The sequence below is a fragment of the Drosophila eugracilis genome, unplaced genomic scaffold (assembly GCF_018153835.1).
Source record: "Drosophila eugracilis isolate 14026-0451.02 unplaced genomic scaffold, ASM1815383v1 contig_1765, whole genome shotgun sequence".
In the NCBI taxonomy this organism is placed as follows: Eukaryota; Metazoa; Arthropoda; class Insecta; order Diptera; family Drosophilidae; genus Drosophila; species Drosophila eugracilis.
The window spans coordinates 1,331,219-1,351,711 of record NW_024572605.1 but is presented as its reverse complement, the minus strand read 5'-3'; the positions used below and the strand labels follow the sequence as shown (position 1 = coordinate 1,351,711).

Below are 20,493 nucleotides of genomic sequence, written 5' to 3'. Positions count from 1 at the left end.
CGTCCCCTATGCGTTACATTTGATTTCAATTAGACTTTTCATTAATACAACAGTTTCCCCCAACTCGCGATTCCAAAGTATATACAGTGGAAAATCATTTTGTATTACTCATGCGCCTTTAATATGATAGTTTTATTTTATTCGTACAATTGAAAAGTTCACTAAACAATAAGCAGGAGAGGAGGAACCCAGAAAATAAATAAATAATCAAAAAGGACGTTAGTTAGCATAAGTGGATCGTCGGTGAAAAGCGAGTTCAAGGCGCTTGCTCAAGTAAATAGAATAAAATTCGCTGCGCGTAAACATTACATTTTCCCCGAGCCAAAAGCGTTCTCGATTCATTTTGTATTCCGTATTAAGTATTTTGCTGCTGTATGTATAGCTGATTGTTCAGTGTTTGACGAAGTGATTTTGCTATATCCCGGATCGAACCTTTCCGATTAACAGACGTTAGATAATACAGTAGACTGGTTCTAAGCACCACGCTCATCCTTATGTACATATGTATGTAGATATGGATGTATCTGCATGCACTTCTTTGTGTTCCATGTAGACCTGTATTTACGTTAATCTATGGAACGATTTCGTGTGTATGCGGGGTGCAGAGTGGCCCACAATCGATGAGAACAGATTTAAGTATTTATCAATGAACCAGACCCCCACTTTTGGTCGATTTCGGGATGAGACCCGATCTTGATAATATATATAAAGGCTTTCTAATTGAGCAAGTATACCTACATGGACTGATGCCCATTTGTCCCCAAATTTGCTTCGGGTGCACGACTATGTTGTTGTTTATTTATCAATCTGGTCTAAAATTACAGTGGCGACGAAGATTATACGCACTGCTAAAAGACCTCAAGAACTTCCAAAGGGTTTAGAAATGCCTAGAGTTTTTATATAATTGTTAAAATTCCGAATCATGTCTTGGGTGGAAACAAAGTCATATCTTATATAACGAAACCCGTGACATAACAATTCGTGAACTATACTAAAGAGCCGTTATCTTATGTCCACAATACAGAGTTAAGCCGATTAGCGGCAAAAGATCGAAAAACAACTTTTTATCTGACCTGAAAAGTGGAGCATAAGTCAGAGGTGCGATTTCCTTTTTGTTTAGTCATCTACTGACTACTAACTTCAGTAGTCATGTGATAGTAACTGGTATTATGCAAATAATGTGATTCGGTCTTCCGCAGCTTAAGATACCTCCGATCACGAGTTATTATACTTCTTTAAGGTGCGGCAGAAATAAAAAAGTAGATTACCTGTCTTAAAAGTTTAGTGGCTTTCAGACTTATGAGAATTCGGAACCAACGAAAATAGTATTATTATCAGCGAAATGAGAACTACCAGACTTAAGAGTTTATTAGATTTTGGGTTTATATGAATCCGGAACTAACCCAAGTGTACCTATGATTTTCGGGAATGCTTTTGAAGTTGAAGGTTTCTTTTCTCAACAAGGTCTTAATGATATTAAATGATTTTGATTTTAGAGTGCCTTACATCCAGAAATATGCCAGATAGATTTCAAGTCACAAAAGCAGACGAAGACACCGTATTGGACTATAATCAGGATGAATCTGCGAGTGGGAAGCTACTAGGAGACATCCATGATGAAACCCTAGGTGAGAACTATGGGTCATATTCTGGTAAGGATATTTTCTTTCTCTCATTAAACTTTAAAAATGGATTACTATAAGAGGTAATTTGTAAGATATGCTAAATATATTATTTAAAACTTGTTAGGGATGTTGTTCAGGTGTTCTAATAATATTAGAACAAAATATGCAAAGGAATTTCTTTTTTTTTTATTTTTGTTTTTTGACTTTAAAGCCAACTAAACGTATCCTGCATCGAATGCCTACTGTAGCCCCAGATAGAGCTTATGGGCCTACAATCCTATCTTGCGCTGCCCCAGTTGCCCGAGACCAAGATGTCCTGCTGACACATATCGTCGCAGCTGTAAGCCAAAGCTCGTTATACCTGTAGAAAGCTCTGAAAGAGAGTCGCCCAGGCGGCGAAGCTTTTCTCTTGGATTTTCGTTTCCCTTCCAGCGGATGCTGGGCGAGAGTGCGACTTATTGGATGGGCTGGATGGTTAGATGGTGGGTCCTGGCCAAGTTTCGCCAGCCGAGTGGGCTATAGGCCAAGAAATGTACACCTGCAATGGCGCTCTCCGCTCTTCTCAGCATCGGTCTCGCTCTCGAAGACGAGAGTGTGTATTAAAAATGTGTGTAGACAAAAGCTTTCGATTTCATCTCAATTGAACGCTCAGGGTCCTGGGCAACATAATTTTTATTCAGCCGAATACCAACAGTTTTCTTAGTTTTTCTATTAATCTGAACGAAAAGTAGCATACATCTGAGCGTTTTCGCTCGACTAAAACAATTTTAGAAAGAAACTTCTTTCAAATAACAAAAAAAAAATATAAAACATGAAAAAACAGGTTTTTTTGAGCACCTTTAACAAATAACATACTTTTAACAATCGACGAAATTCTAACAATAATCAAATACATGAATAAAAGTGCGTTCAATTACAAAGTGTGTGCTCTTTTGAGAAAAAAATCAAAGACTCTAGTTCGAGTTCGCAAATTCCCCTATCATTCCCATATAAAAGTACCAAGAGCTATTAATTTCGTAACGATTTTCAGCAGCATTCGTATTCTGTGCATTTTATCAGCTCGAGAGCCGCATTATAGCTAAAAAGGAACTCTTTACGCCATTTATTTACCGTCCAACGATGACGGTCTGAAAATCCTTGACCTAAATTAATCGGTTACATATTTTATGTTTGAGCTGGCACAATTTTCGTAGCTGAGAGTGCACAGCATCCCTCTTTCCCCACTGAATTTTAAATTCCACACTCACCTCCGAAGTCCTGGGGCATCTCCCGATTAAGAACTCCTTTCCAAAATCAGAAGTCTCGTCTATATAAGCACACGCGTCCTTAGACATGTGAATATAAAACGAATAGGCCACGCCTTTCGGTTATATAATGTCGATGCGTAGAGCTACGCCTAAAAAGGCCATGCCCATTAAATTTTCGTCCGCATTCTAGTGTTACCTAATTTTAAGTGAAAAAAGTGCAATCTAGAGCAAGGGTTTGAGCCAAACATAACGTTAACATGCAAAGTAACAGTGCAAAAGATGATTCGGATGAAATGGAAATAATACCATCCGAACACAATGGAACAGTTCACGACACAAAAAATGAAGGTATGCTTGGGATCCGGGAACCAAAGTATATAGGTTTATATAGGTTAACATTTAAAATTACATAATATATCACTCTTCAGCTTTGTTATACCTTAAACTCCAATATTTTATTTGCAGACTCAGGTGATATCCACAGGGCTGAAGAAAACCAGAAGTCCAATATCGACCCAAATCTATATCTATACGATGATGATTTGGAGACCAGGCCTCATATATCAACATTCATTTCATCAATTGCCAATTATGAAAACACGATACCAGCGGCCACCGATCCCGATGCAAAGCCGGCAGCTCCATCGGCTCGAATGGGTATGTTCGCTACGAATTAATTAACTTACTTGTTTCTTGTTCCTCCTATTGAATGGAAGGCAGACGACGCAGACAATGGAACTGCAATGTTCGTAGCCCGACAAAGCTGTGAAAGAATGATTGTTTTAATCCCTTTAAAGTGTTTTAACCTTCATCGTGCAGCTTTAATATTTAAAATATTCATTGATCAGGGAAATCATTTAGCACTTCCCTTAACTAACTGCGGTATTGAATGTTCCACTTAAGGTACCCTAATTGGAGTGTTCTTGCCATGCATTCAAAACATCTTTGGTGTCATATTGTTCATTCGATTAACATGGGTTGTTGGAACGGCTGGCGCCGTGTGTGGATTCTTAATTGTTCTGACCTGCTGCTGTGTGGTAAGAGATCATCTAACATATAAACCATCCATTTTCTGCACATCTGACTGTCCCTTTCAGACAATGCTTACTGCGATCTCGATGTCGGCTATTGCAACGAATGGAGTGGTTCCGGCGGGAGGGAGTTACTTCATGATATCACGGTAATTTCAATATCATAACCAAAAAAGTTCTCACTTTAATATTAAATCACTAATAACATTAGATCTCTGGGTCCTGAATTTGGTGGAGCGGTAGGAATGTTGTTCTATACGGGAACCACATTAGCAGCGGCGATGTACATCGTTGGTGCCGTGGAAATCGTATTGGTAAGTTAAGAGCCCTCAGTTAAACTAAAAAGCTTTATTACTTAATTATTCATTGCCTGTAGACATACATGGCGCCGTGGGCATCAATATTTGGTGACTTTACCAAGGATGCTGACGCGATGTATAACAATTTCAGAGTCTATGGCACACTGCTGCTTATTTTTATGGGTGAGTTAAACTTAGGCCCCAGTATTAAGGAGTAAACTTTAATGTACCGGCATTAAATCAAGGTCTCATTGTGTTCGTGGGCGTGAAATTTGTCAATAAGTTCGCAACGGTGGCCCTGGCCTGTGTCATTCTGTCGATAATAGCGGTGTATGTGGGAATATTTGACAATATCCATGGCAACGAAAAGTTATAGTAAGTGCCCCTAGTATTTCCCTTGAATGGCCACTTAAGCTCCTCTTGATTTCAGCATGTGTGTTCTGGGTAAACGACTCTTGAAGGATATCCCACTTGACAATTGCACAAAGGAAGATCCGTTTATCCGCGACATATACTGCCCAGATGGTAAATGCGAAGAATACTTCCTAGGTAAGTTTTTTCAAATTCACTCTTTGTTTCGAGTTTAAACAACTTTATGCTGGGTCATCAAAAAGCCAACAATGTGACCAAAGTCAAGGGCATTAAGGGTCTGGCTAGTGGAGTTTTCTACGACAACATCTTCCCTTCGTTTTTGGAGAAGGGCCAGTTCATATCCTACGGAAAGAATGCAATTGACATTGAGAACACCAATGGCCAGTCATACAACCAAATCATGGCCGATATTACCACGTCGTTCACCCTTCTTATTGGCATCTTCTTCCCATCGGTCACAGGTCGGTAATATCTTTCAGATATACATATGTTTAGATATCTATAACCTGTTTCATAACTAGGCATTATGGCTGGTTCCAATCGATCGGGTGACCTGGCTGATGCGCAGAAAAGCATACCCATCGGAACAATATGTGCCATTCTAACCACCAGCACAGTCTATTTATCCAGCGTCATGTTCTTTGCCGGCACAGTGGATAATCTCCTGCTGAGGGATAAGTAAGTAAAATAACTCATCTGAACTCACGTGCATAACTAAGACCTCCGATTCTTATAGATTCGGTCAATCCATCGGTGGCAAATTGGTTGTGGCTAACATTGCTTGGCCAAATCAGTGGGTCATTCTAATTGGCTCTTTCCTGTCTACCTTGGGAGCTGGTCTACAGAGTTTAACTGGAGCTCCCCGTTTGCTGCAGGCGATTGCTAGGGATGAGATTATTCCCTTCCTGGCTCCGTTTGCCAAATCCTCGAGTCGTGGCGAACCCACCCGGGCCCTGCTTTTGACCGTCGTTATTTGTCAGTGCGGAATTCTGTTGGGTAAGCTTGGGATTATATGTTTTTGACTGCGGTTACAATATCCAACTATCATAGGCAATGTTGACTTGCTGGCACCTCTCCTGTCCATGTTCTTCCTCATGTGCTACGGCTTTGTTAACCTGGCTTGCGCCGTCCAAACCCTGTTAAGGACTCCCAACTGGAGACCCCGCTTTAAGTTCTATCACTGGAGCTTGTCGCTGATTGGCCTGACGCTGTGCATATCTGTCATGATCATGACTTCCTGGTATTTCGCACTGATTGCTATGGGAATGGCTATCATCATCTACAAATATATAGAGTACCGAGGGTGAGTTATTTAGGTATATACTAATGCAGCCAGAATACGATTTAATCCTTAAAATTGCAGTGCCGAGAAGGAGTGGGGTGATGGCATTCGTGGAATGGCCCTTACCGCCGCCAGGTACTCGCTCCTCCGTTTGGAGGAAGGCCCACCGCATACGAAAAATTGGCGTCCCCAAATTTTGGTGCTTTCGAAGCTCAACGATAACCTCTTGCCAAAGTATAGGAAGATATTCTCCTTTGCCACCCAGCTGAAAGCAGGCAAGGGATTGACAATTTGTGTGTCTGTGATAAAGGGCGACCACACCAAGATAACCAATAAAGCCGTGGATGCGAAGTCCACGCTGCGCAAATACATGACCGACGAAAAGGTTAAGGGATTCTGCGATGTTCTGGTATCACAACAGATCGGTGAAGGCCTCAGTTCAGTGTAAGTTGTAGTTAATAAAAAACTAGTTATATCAAAACTAATAACTAAATTATATTCACAGCATCCAAACCATCGGACTGGGAGGCATGAAGCCCAACACTGTTATCATCGGATGGCCATATAGCTGGCGACAAGAGGGCAGAAATAGTTGGAAGACCTTCATTCAAACGGTCCGCACAGTAGCCGCCTGCCACATGGCTCTCATGGTGCCCAAGGGCATCAACTTCTATCCAGAATCAAACCACAAAGTAGTATTTAACGCTCCGAATCCGTAGTCTTCACTGTGTAACATTTTTGTCGATTTCAGATTGGTGGCAACATTGATATCTGGTGGATTGTCCACGACGGTGGTCTGCTCATGTTGCTGCCCTTCCTGCTAAAGCAGCATCGCACCTGGCGTAATTGCAAGCTTAGGATCTTCACAGTTGCTCAAATCGAGGACAACTCGATTCAAATGAAGAAGGATCTAAAGACATTCCTGTACCATCTCCGAATCGAGGCCGATGTCGAAGTTGTTGAGATGGTATGGTATTAAAAATAAATCTTGTTTGAAATGGGAAACTATTTAACGATTTTGATTATTGTAAACTTTAGAACAACAGCGATATTTCCGCTTACACCTATGAGCGGACTTTGATGATGGAACAGCGCAATCAGATGCTGAGAGCATTAGGTTTAAATAAGAAAGAAAACTCCAAAGTGGTAAGTGGTCATCATTAGAGCAGACTCTCATTTACGACATCTGTTCTGCATCGTTATTTCTTCGAACTGAAGATTTTCATACATTCAACTCATTATTGTTTTGTTTATACGGCCATAATGCACATTTAGATGTTCATTTACTTTAATCTTTATTAGCATAGTTCTTATAATTGTTCGTTTTGAAGGTTGCGTATTTTGATTTCAGTATTTATTGAGAGAAAACCATTTTGCCCTTTGTTTCTCATGTACTTCCAACTTCCATATCATATTACTATCTCAGATCCAAATTAAAATTTTACACTTTATATATTTAAAAATCAAAAGGTTCAGACTATAATGGACTTTAAGGAAACACCCAGTGATAATAAATTGTCTTTGGTAAAGAGTATAAACAGAATGACTATATTGATATATCAAGATACAAACTTTTCATTGCCCGAACTTTGTATGAATCCTGATTGTGTGTATCTCATCAGTACATTTTACGACAGGAGCACGTGGCTCCTTTCATTTTCATACATATCATAAACCTTTATGTGTTGTGTCAATGTGATGTTGCTAATGCTCACCCTCCTATCTATCTATTATAACTCTATGAAACCGTAAATTATTCTCAACTTCCTCTATTGGACTTCCTTTATAAGTTGCTGTAATCAGCAGAAAGTCAGGATCTCTAAAGCTGGCCAAACCAAAACATTCAGTTATAACTTTCAAATTTAAAAACAATGTCAATTATGCTTCTAATTTAAAAAATTTTGTGTAATAAAACGTGTTCTTAATATATAATGCTCTTTTACTTCGGTACTCCGAAGGTTTACTTTATCATAAATAGAATCAAGATACTTCTTCTATAAAAAATACATCTTCGACTCAAGATATTTATTCATAAATTAAGAATGGCTGGACCGATTTTAAATTTCGTGTACGGGTCCGTCATAGAGATTAAAACTTAATCAAGATTAATTATAATTTACCTGCTTTGCGTCATGCATCCCGAGAATAGTATAACCCTCCTCTGATATTGGCCTCCCCACTCTTCTGCAACCTATTTTCTCATACTCCTCATGGTAACATTTTCAGGTTCAAACAATTGTAGACCACCATTATGACGCCACCAAAACGGCGTCTAAAGTTCGCTTCGCCGATCCTACTATAGAAGAAATACAACATCACGTATGTACTGCTTTTAGACTTTAATTTACCATTGTCTCTAATCTCTCGATAATACACATAAGAACATAAATAAAGATAAGTGAGATCTACGAGCTCATCCAGTGTAAGCCTGAAACATCCTAAATCTAAATCATAAATCCATAGTTGAACACGTAAACCACTTATGAATAAACTTGAGTTACAGTTTTAGTGATATTTTGGCTTTTTACCATTGTTGATTTTACATGATTTTTAAGTTTTTAAAATCGACGGCACTTGTCATTCGAAATCAAGAATGTGAACTATTTTAGACATCTAAAAACATTTTCGATCGCTACTCTACAGGATTCTCAGAACGATGAGAAACGTAACTCAATTGATTTGGATGGTCCCGAAAATGCGGACACACCCGAAACTACTTCAAACAAGGATGAATCGACAGAGAAAGCCGACGGAGACTTTAAGTCCAGTGTGAAACCGTATGGCAGAAGATCTTTTAATATACCGTCTAGCATCCTTTAATCTTTCTATATCCCACAGGGATGAGTTCAATGTTCGTCGCATGCACACAGCAATAAAACTAAACGAGGTGATTGTAGAAAAGTCACAGGATGCCCAGTTGGTCATAATGAATTTACCTGGACCACCTAGGGAAGTGAGAGCGGAGCGTGAAAGCAATTGTAAGATCTGGAATCGTACGGCCTTAGGTATATCCTAAATGTCTATCTTTACCTTTTTTCAGATATGGAATTTCTGGAGGTATTAACAGAGGGCCTTGAAAAAGTGTTAATGGTTCGTGGAGGAGGCCGGGAAGTTATAACAATTTACTCTTAAGAGCATTAATCGCTCAGTTTTATAAGAGTTCGCAACACTAGACAAGTTTAAGAATCAATCAAATTTTTAAAAGAAGGTTATTAATTTGTTATATTCAATCATATGTCCAAATATTTTATTTTTACGTAAATAAAATATCAAAAAATTGTAACAATAAGAAAAAAGGATATTTGCATTGGTCGATTACTTTTACATGTGGTTAAAAACTAGTTGCTTTGGTAACATCGCCAGGAGACCGAGTAAACAAGACTTACAAGTTATTTACCCAACAGTTTACAAGGTAAAATCATCGTGTGTAAAATCAGAGGCGTTTGACATGCTGTCCAACACTGAAAGTCGTTGGCTTCTCCCAACTTTTGTTATTTCAACCGTAGCGAGCTGTACGTTTTATTACCTTCGATGGCTTAGACGTTTTGTGTGCAAAATATATTATATTGAAGCTCCTGAAAATACTCAAAATAGTTTAAATTACTTTAGAGATCTTCAGTAATAACAGATTAATGAATTCGGAATCGAAAGACCTGGACTTGAGAAAGGTTTGAACGGCGATCTCCTGCTGGAGATTCATCAGTTTATTTTGAACACGCAAGCAACTTTTTGGTACCCAGAAACAAAAGAACCAAAATGTGTCGAGCGTAAACATATGCATCTGGGTTGATCCGAAAACCATATTTATTGGTAATTTTCTCTGCCACAGGGCGATGTAGAAAGACCACACTTCGAGCCAGTTACCACATTGTCAGATTCCCAGGCGATTAGGAGCGTTGACTTTCATCCAAATGGAAAGTTGTACGCAGTGGGCTCCAACTCCAAGACCTTTCGCATCTGCCAGTACCCCCAGCTGTCAAAGCTAAGGTAATTAATATTTGATTTCCTATTTGGGAATAACTAAATTAGTTTCCCCGAATCGAATGAAGGCATGGCCAGCAGACGTCGGTGTATCCCCCATCCGTTCTCTGCAAGCGAACGAAACACCATCGGGGATCCATATACTGCACCTGTTGGTCACGAGATGGAGAGCTCATTGCCACCGGATCAAACGACAAGACCATCAAGTACATGAGGTTCAACAACGACACCAACCAGTTGGTGGGTCACGAGATGGAGCTGAATATGCACGACGGAACGGTTCGGGATATGTGTTTCCTGGACGACGCGTCCACCAAGTCCAGACTTTTGGCGAGTGGTGGGGCCGGGGACTGCAAGATCTATATCACAGACTGCGGAACTGGCACTCCCTTTCAGGCCTACAGTGGTCATTCTGGCCACATTCTGTCACTCTACAGCTGGAACAATGCGATGTTCGTCTCGGGCTCCCAGGTGGGTCTTGAATAATTTATATTTTGTGGGTGACCCTAAATATTGTATTTCTCACAGGATCAAACGATACGCTTCTGGGATCTGCGAGTAAATGTCTCCGTAAACACCTTGGACAATGACCGAAAAGATGGTGGCATGGAGAACTCGGCTGTAACTGCAGTTTGTGTGGATCCCACGGGCAGACTTTTAATTTCTGGACATGCTGATAGCTCTTGTGTTCTGTACGACATCCGTGGAAACCGACCCATTCAGCGATTCTATCCCCATACTGCTGAAATAAGGTAGTGCTTATAGTAGTACTCAACGTTCTTCTACATAATCTAATGAATATCATTTAAGATGTGTCCGCTTTTCCCCATCCGCCTACTATATGCTGACATGCAGCTACGATAATTCGATTCGGCTAACAGATTTGCAGGGAGATCTGGCCCACGAACTATCTTCCGTGGTAGTGGCGGAGCACAAGGACAAGGCCATCACCATAAGGTGGCATCCAACCGAGTTCAGCTTTATTTCAACGTCTGCGGACAAGACGGCCACGTTATGGGCCTTACCGCCGTCGTAAGGGCTAAATCATTGTTGCAATAACGGCTTTAACTTCGTTGTCAATATTGTATTTCTGCAGAATAGTTCAGACTGATCTAATTTATTAAATAAACCGCATTCCAAGAATGTATGTGTCTTTCGAACATTGCTGGGCTGGAACAAACACCTTCATAAATAAAAACAAATCATTCTAATTTATATATTTGGTATATATTTATTTAAATCCGTTCTTACTAACCCACAGTTCCATTAATATTTTACTTTCTAAAGCAAATAAATTGATTTATGTTGGATTTAATGTTGCAGTTGCAAGTAACAGGGCTGGCTTAGCGATTAATACACGAATGATAAAGGCAGAAAAATTTGTCCTCCTTCACATTCACTTTCACATTCGTATCGGTTTTGGTGGTCCAAACCTTTACATCCTGTCGACGACGACTTCAGGAACTACAGTTTTGTAAAGGGGCGAATAACGGTGGCAATTATTACCAGGGGTTCTTAATACAGGAGTTCAACCAACGCAAGAGCAAACCAAAACTCATGGGTGGATTTGGGGCATTGAACTTGGGACCATTTAAGCGGCATCAGCGATCTGCATCTTCCGAAATTGTGGAATTTTGCAGTTTCGGTGGGCTTATACTTACAACCTAATGAACTTGACTTGGACTTTCGTGGGAAATGTGTGTTTCTACTAGGAGATGGGGGAATAGTAAACAGGCCAGCTTCGGATTTCTTGTTTTATTATTTCGTTTTTACGTTTAGATATCTTACATGCTGAATTTCAAATCTGTGTTTTCTCGTTTATGCCGTCGAGTGCGATAATGTAATAGACCATAATGTACAGCAATTGTTCTTTTCTACATTCACATCGATTTGGCGCACTCGGACATAATATAATAACTGCACGTACTTTTCTAAAGCAGGGATGGATTCAATTTGTGTTATGGTAACTAATCGGGGGTCCAGTTAATGAAATCTGGGATTGACTGTATAAAATAAAACAATAGTTCATTGAGAGATGGTGAATAGGTAGATTGGTAAATTGGTAGGTAGGTAGGTAGGTACTTTCGTCGGTAGTTTCTGCCAAGAAGGATTCTTTTGCACCAACGAGTCACGTGCATCGTGCAAGCAAACGGAATTAAAAAATAACTTGCAGCAGCGAACATAAGCTTTTTGGGGGGAGTTTTGGGTCCCAATCGTCGGGTTTCGTAGAGCCAGCACTTTTTAGTTCTGCATAATTTATTTCTTTAATGTTAGGTGTAGGTAATTTTTGTTTAATCAATTCACAGCGTCTCTAATTGTATAACAGAGTAAATTATGTATAATGTTAATTTAAATAGGTATTCTATAAAAATGCTAGAAGGATTACTTAATTCCTTACAACTGAGGCTGACATAAATTACACAATTTGCTTTCAATAAATCCCTCAAACATTTTTAATACGGTTGTTGCACCGCTTAATCTTTTTTCTGATGGATGCCTTACGCATTATGTACGATCGCCAGAGACACTCTTCCTAATCATTTGCTTATATATGTACATACAATACAATACAAATGGAAATGGACATCGAGACGATATTGCAGATATCCAGATTGTGGGAGTTAACTGTGTACCGAGTCATTATTTACTTAATATCTTGTGCTCAAATAATTCTTACAATTATGGAATGAATGAACCAATATTTATTTGTATTTCGGTGCGAGTAGCCATATTGACACAAGTACGGGTAAGCAATTCAATTACGATAAAAAAAGCCATTTTTTACACTACTCTTTCAAAAGATGATAGGACTCTCGATTGCAATTATCGAAAACATCAACGTAAAATCAGATTCGATTTGGTAATGTATTTTCTTTTACTAAAACGGATTAAACAAAAATTGTTCACGAACTTTCATCAATAATAATGTTTTGTTCTTTTGCATAATTAAACCTACACTTTAGTATTTCAGTTACTAAACAAAGAAAAGAAGTTGAAGTTAAATAAATTTTGTTTAATACAAAAAAAAAGCCACCTCTTTGTCTGAGATTTGAATTTCCCTAAACGTTTCTTTTTGGCAACCCAGTGAATGTTAAATGACAAAAATTAACTAATGTAATTGTATATACCGTTGTGGAACTCTCTTATGTATATATAGCATTGTATGTACAAAAAGCAATCCTGCTAAATTTAATAATATACAAACACAAATATATATTTAGGGTATATGCGTGTTAGATAAATCGTTAGGTCATAGAAAAGATTGATCATTTAACGCTGTTTGTTCAAAGCCAAAAGCCAAGGAGCGAGTCAGTCGGCCCATCTTTTGGTGTCACCAGTCAATTCTGTGACACCGGGGTGGAAATCAGTAGTATTTGGGAACAAACTTCATGTATGTTAAAGTCGTTACGTTAGATGTATATAATTGTGGGTTCTTGTTTCTGTTTATATTTAGTAACATTTTATACTAGAAATTAGAATAATGAAGTTGGGCTTATGGATTACAATTATATTCTTAAAGCATCATAGCGTATAGTAGGCCAAAGAAGACAGCCCACATTAACACAATCCCATGCATCTTATATATAGGACTCTCACCATCTGCGATTTTTCTAGCAACAAACTTCAATGTCTCATCTAATAAAACTACAGGAATTGAGAATTTCATCACAGTTATCCATTCCTCTGCAGACAACGGTGTCACTTGGAAGACGGTCTGTAGGGGATAATCGAGTTAGCTTTCGAAGGAGACAAATGCCTATCGTCGTCTGGTACTTACGGAGAGGACATCGACGTAAAGAATAACAAAGTGAAGAGTGAAGGAGAGTGCCATTGATCCAATCAGCCACAGGTTGCACCATGGCGGCATAGTAATCAGCGACTGGTTTTCAGACAAGCTAAGTAAACAAAGCGAGTTTTGTTCATATCTATCATGTCTATCTTACGTTATCTGACTCACCTGTTCATTGCGTTCAACATTTCGATTGTTACCAGCACAGACAAAGCCATGGTCATCGCATGTGGATCGCTGAAGATCTTGCAGTCAACGCCCTTGAACTCATCACCACCGCCCAAACAGGCCAAGTGATGAGTCAGCTGCCAGTACGACAGTTTGGGTCCCTCGTCAGAGAACACGAACCACCAGGCGGCGGCACCAACGGTGGCAGCGCCGACATAGAAGCCAATAGCCATATAACTAAATTCAATTAAAACAACAATAATTGTTCAAATCGTCTTAGAAAAATCGTAATGCTGGGGAACATACCGGAAGAACAACCAACCCGAAATGAGACCCTCATCGGCCTTCCTGGGGGGCTTCTCCATGATATCCAGATCAGGGGGGTTGAAACCAAGAGCGGTGGCTGGGAGACCATCAGTAACCTGCGAGTAAAAGGCAATTATTAGCCACTCTAAAATGTTTGGTGCCCAGTGAATATTTACCAAGTTAACCCAGAGCAGCTGGACGGGAATAAGAGCCTCGGGCAGACCGAGGGCAGCAGTAAGGAAGATGGAGACGACCTCACCAATGTTCGAGGAGATGAGATAACGAATGAACTGCTTCATGTTGTTGTAAATAGCGCGACCTTCTTCAACGGCGGACACAATGGAGGAAAAGTTGTCATCAGCCAGGACCATTTCAGCGGCAGACTTGGCGACAGCGGTACCAGAGCCCATGGCAATACCAATCTCGGCCTTCTTCAGGGCAGGGGCGTCGTTCACACCATCACCAGTCATGGCAGAAATTTCGTTCATGCTCTGCAGGAACTCAACAATCTTGGACTTGTGCTGGGGCTCCACACGGGAGAAGAGGCGGGAACGGGCGACGGCAGCTTTCTGTTCGGTGGGGGAGAGGTCGTCGAATTCGCGACCGGAGTAGGACTTGCCAGTGGTGTCCTCATCCTCAGAGAACACACCAATCCTGCGGCAGATAGCCTCGGCAGTCGCCTTGTTGTCACCAGTAATCACAATAACACGAATACCGGCGGCACGGCAGCGCACAATGGAATCGAAAACTTCTTTACGAGGGGGATCCAACATGCCCACGACACCGACGAAGGTTAAGTTAACCTCATACTGGTAGAACTTGGTGGAATCACCCAGATCCATCTCATCGGGCTTCATGGGGCTATCGGCAACAGCCAAAGCCAGGCAACGAAGGGTGTCGCGTCCGGTACCGTACTGGCCGGTCAGAGCGAGGATCTTGGCCTTCAGGGCAGATGTCAGAGGAACCTTTGAGGTGCCAACGCGGGCGTGTGTGCAGCGTTCTAGGACACCCTCAGGGGCACCCTTCACGAACAGTTTGGGACCAGTTCCCAGACGGGAAGCCTTCAGGGGGGTGCAGTACGAGGACATGGATTTACGATCGCGAGAGAACTCAAGGGTGAATTCCTTCTTCCACTTGGTCTCAATCTCACCGCGGCAAGCGATGGCAGCGGAGCGACGGTCCAAGCCAGATTTGTTCACGCTGAAGCTGTTCAGTTTCTCGGCCAGAACAATTAAAGCGGTCTCAGTGGCCTCACCGACCTTCTCAAAGGCCTGCTTAAACTCATTGTAATCAATGGCGGAGTCGTTGCACATGATGCAGATAGTAGACAATTCCTGCAGAGTATCGTAATCGGCAGCCTTGACGCGCTGACCGCCCAGGAAGACCTCACCGATGGGCTCGTACGTGGAGCCAGTCAGCTCGAATTCCAGGAAGCTGCTGTCGTTGCCTTCGACCTTGTCGAAGATAAACATACGCGAAACAGACATCTGGTTGGTGGTGAGTGTGCCGGTTTTATCAGAGCAGATGACTGAGGTGCAGCCCAGGGTCTCCACGGAGGGCAGGGAGCGGACGATGGCGTTCTTCTTGGCCATGCGACGGGTGCCCAGAGCCAGACAGGTTGTGATAACAGCGGGCAGACCCTCGGGGATGGCAGCCACGGCCAGAGCGACGGCGATTTTGAAGTAGTAGATGGCACCCTTAATCCAGGAGCCACCGTGGGCGGGGTCGTTGAAGTGTCCAATGTTAATGGCCCATACAGCAACGCAAATAACGGAGATGACCTTGGACAGCTGCTCACCGAACTCGTCCAGTTTCTGCTGCAGGGGGGTCTTGATCTCTTCAGTCTCGGACATCTCAGTACGGATCTTGCCAATGGCGGTGCTCAGGCCAGTGCCGATGACAACACCGCGGGCCTTGCCGGCGGCTACGTTGGTGCCGGAGAAAAGAATGTTCTTTTTGTCCTGGTTGACGGCGCGGGGGTCGGGGATGGCATCGGTGTGCTTAATAACAGAGACCGACTCACCGGTGAGGATGGACTGATCGATTCTAAGAGTGGTCGAGTAGATGTGGGTGATACGGATATCAGCGGGGATCTTGTCACCGACGGACACCTCCACCAGATCACCGGGCACGATCTCTTTCGCGCGCACCTTCTGGATGCCGGACTTGTCCTGGCGCACCACCTTGCCCATCTCGGGCTCGTACTCCTTGAGGGCCTCGATGGCCGACTCGGCGTTACGCTCCTGCCATACTCCCACCACGGCGTTGGCTATCAGAATAAGTAAAATAACTAGGGGCTCTACAAATGCAGTGAACGTTTCCTCGTGTTCTTCAAACAGGGCGAGAACCTAGGGGTTGCAGATTAAGAATAGGGTTTGTATTTGTTTTCCAAGGGTGGTTTTGCTCATGAATTAGACTTACAAATGAGATGATGGCTGCCAAAAGCAGAATCTTCACCAGCAGATCGTCGAACTGCTCCAAGACCAGCTGCCAGATGCTCTTTCCTGTGAAATACAATGGTTATTATGGGTACACAATCATATTGTTAAGGGCGGGAGGCAAGGGCAGGGGCATATGTGGGGGCTGGGGATCTGGTTGGGTTGACTTCGCACCTTCCTCGGTCGGCAACTCTGTAACGATAAGAAAGCAAACACGTCAGTCGATTCGAATTCCGAGGGGGATTACGCCACCGACAAGCGACTCTCACCGTTAGGTCCATATTTCTTCTGGTTCGTCTTGATCTGGTCGAGGGTTAAGCCGCGCTCTGCGTCTGTTCCGAAGAAGTTGAGAGACTGTTCGACGGTTTTCGAGTGACCGTCTTCCATCTTGATTCGTTATCCTCTTCGTTCAGTAGCCTGCATACATCCAGTTTTCAAGGGTTTTCAGGAGGCGATTTGAAAGTAGAGACAAAGCAAGGTACTCATTTTAATTCTCAGGGTGGGCTGACTATAGCTATTTTCTGGGATTTATTCTACGACTGACTGGAATAGCAAATGTGTATGTATGTACGGGGCCGTTCGCTGTTTGCAGTTAAAACTACCTCATTAGGTTTTGAATAAGTGTTCGTTCATGTGCATGTGCACAGTACACGGGCACTTTTCAACATACGCACATACACAGGTGCTACATGCTAATTTTCAGATTTCAGATACTTCTGGCCTGGCCACTATTAATCGCGCAGTTATCGCGCCAACTTTGGTTCGGATCGCGTTAGATCGGCTGGAGAATATGCTGGAATAATTGCATTACCCTGGCCAAATCGCTCCGCTTATGAGATTCACACACGTGTCACTTCGAACAACAGACGCAGTTTAAGTTTTAGATTCTGCAAGGTTTTTACTCGATTGGGATTTAATTCGGGAACTCTGCTCCTAAGTTAACCTCTTTAAACCGACGCACTGCGTGTCTTAAGTACTTTTTTCCACTGATTTTTTATATATTATAACCCATGGCGCTTTTTTCCGAATATGTGTGCTGATAACTATTGCACTAAGTCTCGAGCCGCGCATTATCGCCAATCGGCGTTCCTACCTCACTATGACACGACATATTCGCTATAGGACAGGGCTGACTGAAAACGTATATCGCCGTGTTAACGGTATTTGTGGATTCTACCTGTATGGCCATTCAAATTGTTACAAATCTAAATTTTCAACTCTCAATTTGCACCTTTTAATTTAAACTGTCCTGAAGTATTCAATTTGCGCAATTCAACTGCGATAACCGGCGTTATCGATATTACCGGTCATTTCTGGTCATATAACAATATGCGATAGTTAACTGGTGAATTTTTCGATTCAAAAATACCGATAGCTGTGGTGGGTTATAAATTCAAATTGTCATTGCATTTATCAAAATTACCACATAGCTGATAACTTAAATTTTCAATTGATAAATTCCGATTATTAAAACTTATTTATATATTTTAATTTTTTTTTTCATCCACATAACCAGCACTCTTCGTTCGCTTTCGGGCATTTATGGCTGAAATTAATAAGATCAAGAGCCCGCAATAAATAGATCTGGGTGCCAGGTATTTGCCAGCAGCGACATTTTTAAATTTTAATTTTAATCTTTTTCGCGACTAGACACTAGAACCAGGCCATACGGGGAATTTTGAACGGCAGCCAACTCGCATAATACCTAAATATTCCGCTCGAGGAAGACCAATAACATACGTAACTTCGGATACTGAAGTTTCGAGAGCTTCCCGCCTCCTAAAAACGTTATTTTCGATAGATTGTCAAGAGCAATGTGCTCGAGAACTACTTATAAACGAGACCACGACTATGTGTTTTTAAAGCATCTATATAGTCTATATTGTCTATATACCTTTTAATATACACATGACACATGTCTGTATGTGTGCATTATGGAGCAAAAAAATTGCCTCTGTCAGAGATGGGCTAAAAATAGAGTTCTAGCACCCGAAAAATACAAGCTCAATTCTGACCACACGTAGATATAAAGATATGTACTAGGAACACATAAATAAGTATAAGTACATATACAGAGAGACGGTTGTAGGGAGAAATATTCTATTCAGTTATATGTATGATTAAACGGCTTATGATATTTCGAGTAGACATATCTGCATTCTAATGGATGTCGACATTTGTGCGAGACGTCTTCTATGCCCCTGATTCCATAATGACGATTGAGAGTCCTCTGATGAGTTGTATAATTATTGTGGGTAGGTAAAGGCATGGTACAAAAAGAAGGTGTCTAGGGCATGGGTTGGCCCAGATGAATGGTATATACGTTTTTTTGTTTGCTGCATGACATTATTTTCACAGAAAGCCAGTTAGAATCAAGTACTGACTTAAGCACCAAATGCAAAATGCGGGTAAGAGGACGTGGGGAGTTGTAATGATCGTGTGTGGTGATAACATTGGGTGCTAGGCATGCATCAATCGGATTCTGATATTTCCCAGCGGTTGCATAACCAGATTTTCAATCACAAATACATAGAACTCGGGCACTTGGGGAAAACTTTACATCTGTGTCGAATCTATTCGTGGTGTGCTCTCGTATTGGTGACATTCAAAATTTTTAATGCGACTCCGTAGGTCGAGGTCGCTCACTGTTTTGTCCCCCTTACGGAATTTTAAGATATCCGTAACTATTGAACTGTGCTAGTTGTAGACTCTGGGACAACTAAAAGGATGGTAACTAAACTGGGAAGACACTTTGGAACACGGTTTTTCGAGTGTAAGCATGTTCGTATGTAGATGTAGGTATTTTAAATAACTTTTCAATTTTCCAGATTTATTTTAGGCGCGCGGTTGAAGTTGAATATTTTGGGATATATTTATTGTACTCAATAAAATTTGGAGTAAATCACTGGCGTATTCGCTTTGGAATTGTTGCAAAAAATCAACAAAACTTACAATTATTATTCTTAGTAAAAATTCCGTTATTATATAATAAATTTATTTCAGTCTGAAGACCAAGAGCTAACACAAAGATCGCGCTATTATAACGATCAACGGCAACTGAACGCAAGGAGAACGCTGCTCGATGAGAGTGTCTATTTGAATTACAAAATTCATATATTTTGGCAAAATTCCCAAAACTACATACACTCTCTATTTTGGCCCGGGAAAATACTTTTAGCACGCACAAACTTTTGAGCACTTACCACCTTATCCAATGCGATCCGAATTGTTGGCGGTTCTGTTCTGCTCGTACTTTCGTATCTCGCCGAAGCAAAGTATACTGCGGTCCCAGCAGCTTTAGAGATATATGCACATAGGTAGGAATACCACAAGCACACGAATATATATATGTCTTGGATCGGCGGGAGCGCACATACATATATGAAAATGTCTAGAGCAATGTGGGGAGATCACTTGTGCCTGTGAGTGTAGACTTATTTCGAAAATGCACGTGTGGTTGTCTAATATTTAGAAATCGTTATTTTTAAACCAATCTGGGCAAATTATGCTAGATTACGTAGAAGGGTTTGTCACTTGAAGTTATTTACCATTAATATATATTTATTTTATATCGAGTTAAGCCTTTGGTCCTGTGAAAACCATTAGGAAAAATTTTAATTTCAGTGTTTGACATTTTCTTTCCAGCAGTATTAGACAAAATATTTCAGGGTTGCCTAGCTTTATTGAAAATTTTAATATTCTGCAAAAGTCTGATTTTCAAATGCTTTAATTCTTCTTTATTATATCAATTTTGATTTGATTAGTTTGATATCAGGGTAGAAAGTGCATGCACCTGTCGGTTTCTGATTTGAAGATTCTTTCTTTGGATTTTCTGTTTTTTTCCCCAATTTCAGAGACTGGCAGCCGTCGCTTAACGGCATAAAAATAGTCTTGTAATGCCTCTACGGACTCTCAGAAGTTGGCAAGAACGCTCTCCGCACACGTTTTTGCCGT

The 20,493-nt window shown here is 41.2% G+C and overlaps 3 protein-coding genes across 15 annotated transcripts; 2 read left to right on the top strand and 1 right to left on the bottom strand.

Annotated features, from left to right (window-relative positions):
* Nucleotides 1-58: 58 nt before the first annotated feature.
* LOC108107248 (solute carrier family 12 member 6) lies at nucleotides 59-9,142 on the top strand. Of its 9 annotated transcripts, none has more exons than XM_017214670.2 (22): nucleotides 59-77; nucleotides 1,497-1,652; nucleotides 3,338-3,529; nucleotides 3,776-3,909; nucleotides 3,970-4,052; nucleotides 4,115-4,217; nucleotides 4,280-4,385; nucleotides 4,448-4,577; nucleotides 4,633-4,751; nucleotides 4,817-5,035; nucleotides 5,096-5,252; nucleotides 5,311-5,570; nucleotides 5,625-5,877; nucleotides 5,938-6,300; nucleotides 6,362-6,548; nucleotides 6,608-6,823; nucleotides 6,895-7,002; nucleotides 7,327-7,380; nucleotides 8,083-8,175; nucleotides 8,500-8,633; nucleotides 8,695-8,834; nucleotides 8,897-9,142. In XM_017214670.2, exons 2-22 carry the CDS (start codon nucleotides 1,517-1,519, stop codon nucleotides 8,986-8,988), a joined length of 3,279 nt encoding a protein of 1,092 aa, XP_017070159.1. In that variant the 5' UTR covers nucleotides 59-77; nucleotides 1,497-1,516; the 3' UTR covers nucleotides 8,989-9,142. The 9 variants fall into 9 exon arrangements, with proteins under 9 accessions (XP_017070159.1, XP_017070158.1, XP_017070155.1 ...); XM_017214669.2 differs by lacking the exon at nucleotides 59-77 and adding an exon at nucleotides 122-273; XM_017214672.2 differs by lacking the exons at nucleotides 59-77; nucleotides 1,497-1,652 and adding exons at nucleotides 2,283-2,528; nucleotides 3,063-3,220.
* A 112-nt stretch (nucleotides 9,143-9,254) lies between these two features.
* Nucleotides 9,255-10,980, top strand: LOC108107253 (WD repeat-containing protein 47). The gene is made up of 5 exons (XM_017214682.2): nucleotides 9,255-9,524; nucleotides 9,686-9,843; nucleotides 9,906-10,308; nucleotides 10,366-10,589; nucleotides 10,648-10,980. The coding sequence occupies exons 1-5, from the start codon at nucleotides 9,489-9,491 to the stop codon at nucleotides 10,871-10,873; spliced, it is 1,047 nt and encodes a 348-aa protein (XP_017070171.1). The 5' UTR covers nucleotides 9,255-9,488; the 3' UTR covers nucleotides 10,874-10,980.
* Nucleotides 10,981-11,042: 62 nt separating this feature from the next.
* Nucleotides 11,043-19,845, bottom strand: LOC108107250 (calcium-transporting ATPase sarcoplasmic/endoplasmic reticulum type). Of its 5 annotated transcripts, none has more exons than XM_017214679.2 (10): nucleotides 19,492-19,621; nucleotides 16,809-16,956; nucleotides 16,714-16,731; nucleotides 16,523-16,605; nucleotides 14,278-16,449; nucleotides 14,102-14,217; nucleotides 13,796-14,032; nucleotides 13,616-13,733; nucleotides 13,435-13,552; nucleotides 11,043-11,301 (listed from the first exon to the last, which is right to left on the bottom strand). In XM_017214679.2, exons 2-10 carry the CDS (start codon nucleotides 16,924-16,926, stop codon nucleotides 11,273-11,275), a joined length of 3,009 nt encoding a protein of 1,002 aa, XP_017070168.1. In that variant the 5' UTR covers nucleotides 16,927-16,956; nucleotides 19,492-19,621; the 3' UTR covers nucleotides 11,043-11,272. The 5 variants fall into 5 exon arrangements, with proteins under 5 accessions (XP_017070168.1, XP_017070169.1, XP_017070167.1 ...); XM_017214680.2 differs by lacking the exon at nucleotides 11,043-11,301 and adding an exon at nucleotides 11,698-11,840; XM_017214678.1 differs by lacking the exons at nucleotides 11,043-11,301; nucleotides 19,492-19,621 and adding an exon at nucleotides 19,743-19,845 and having other exon boundaries at nucleotides 12,108-13,552.
* Between the last annotated feature and the right edge of the window lie 648 nt (nucleotides 19,846-20,493).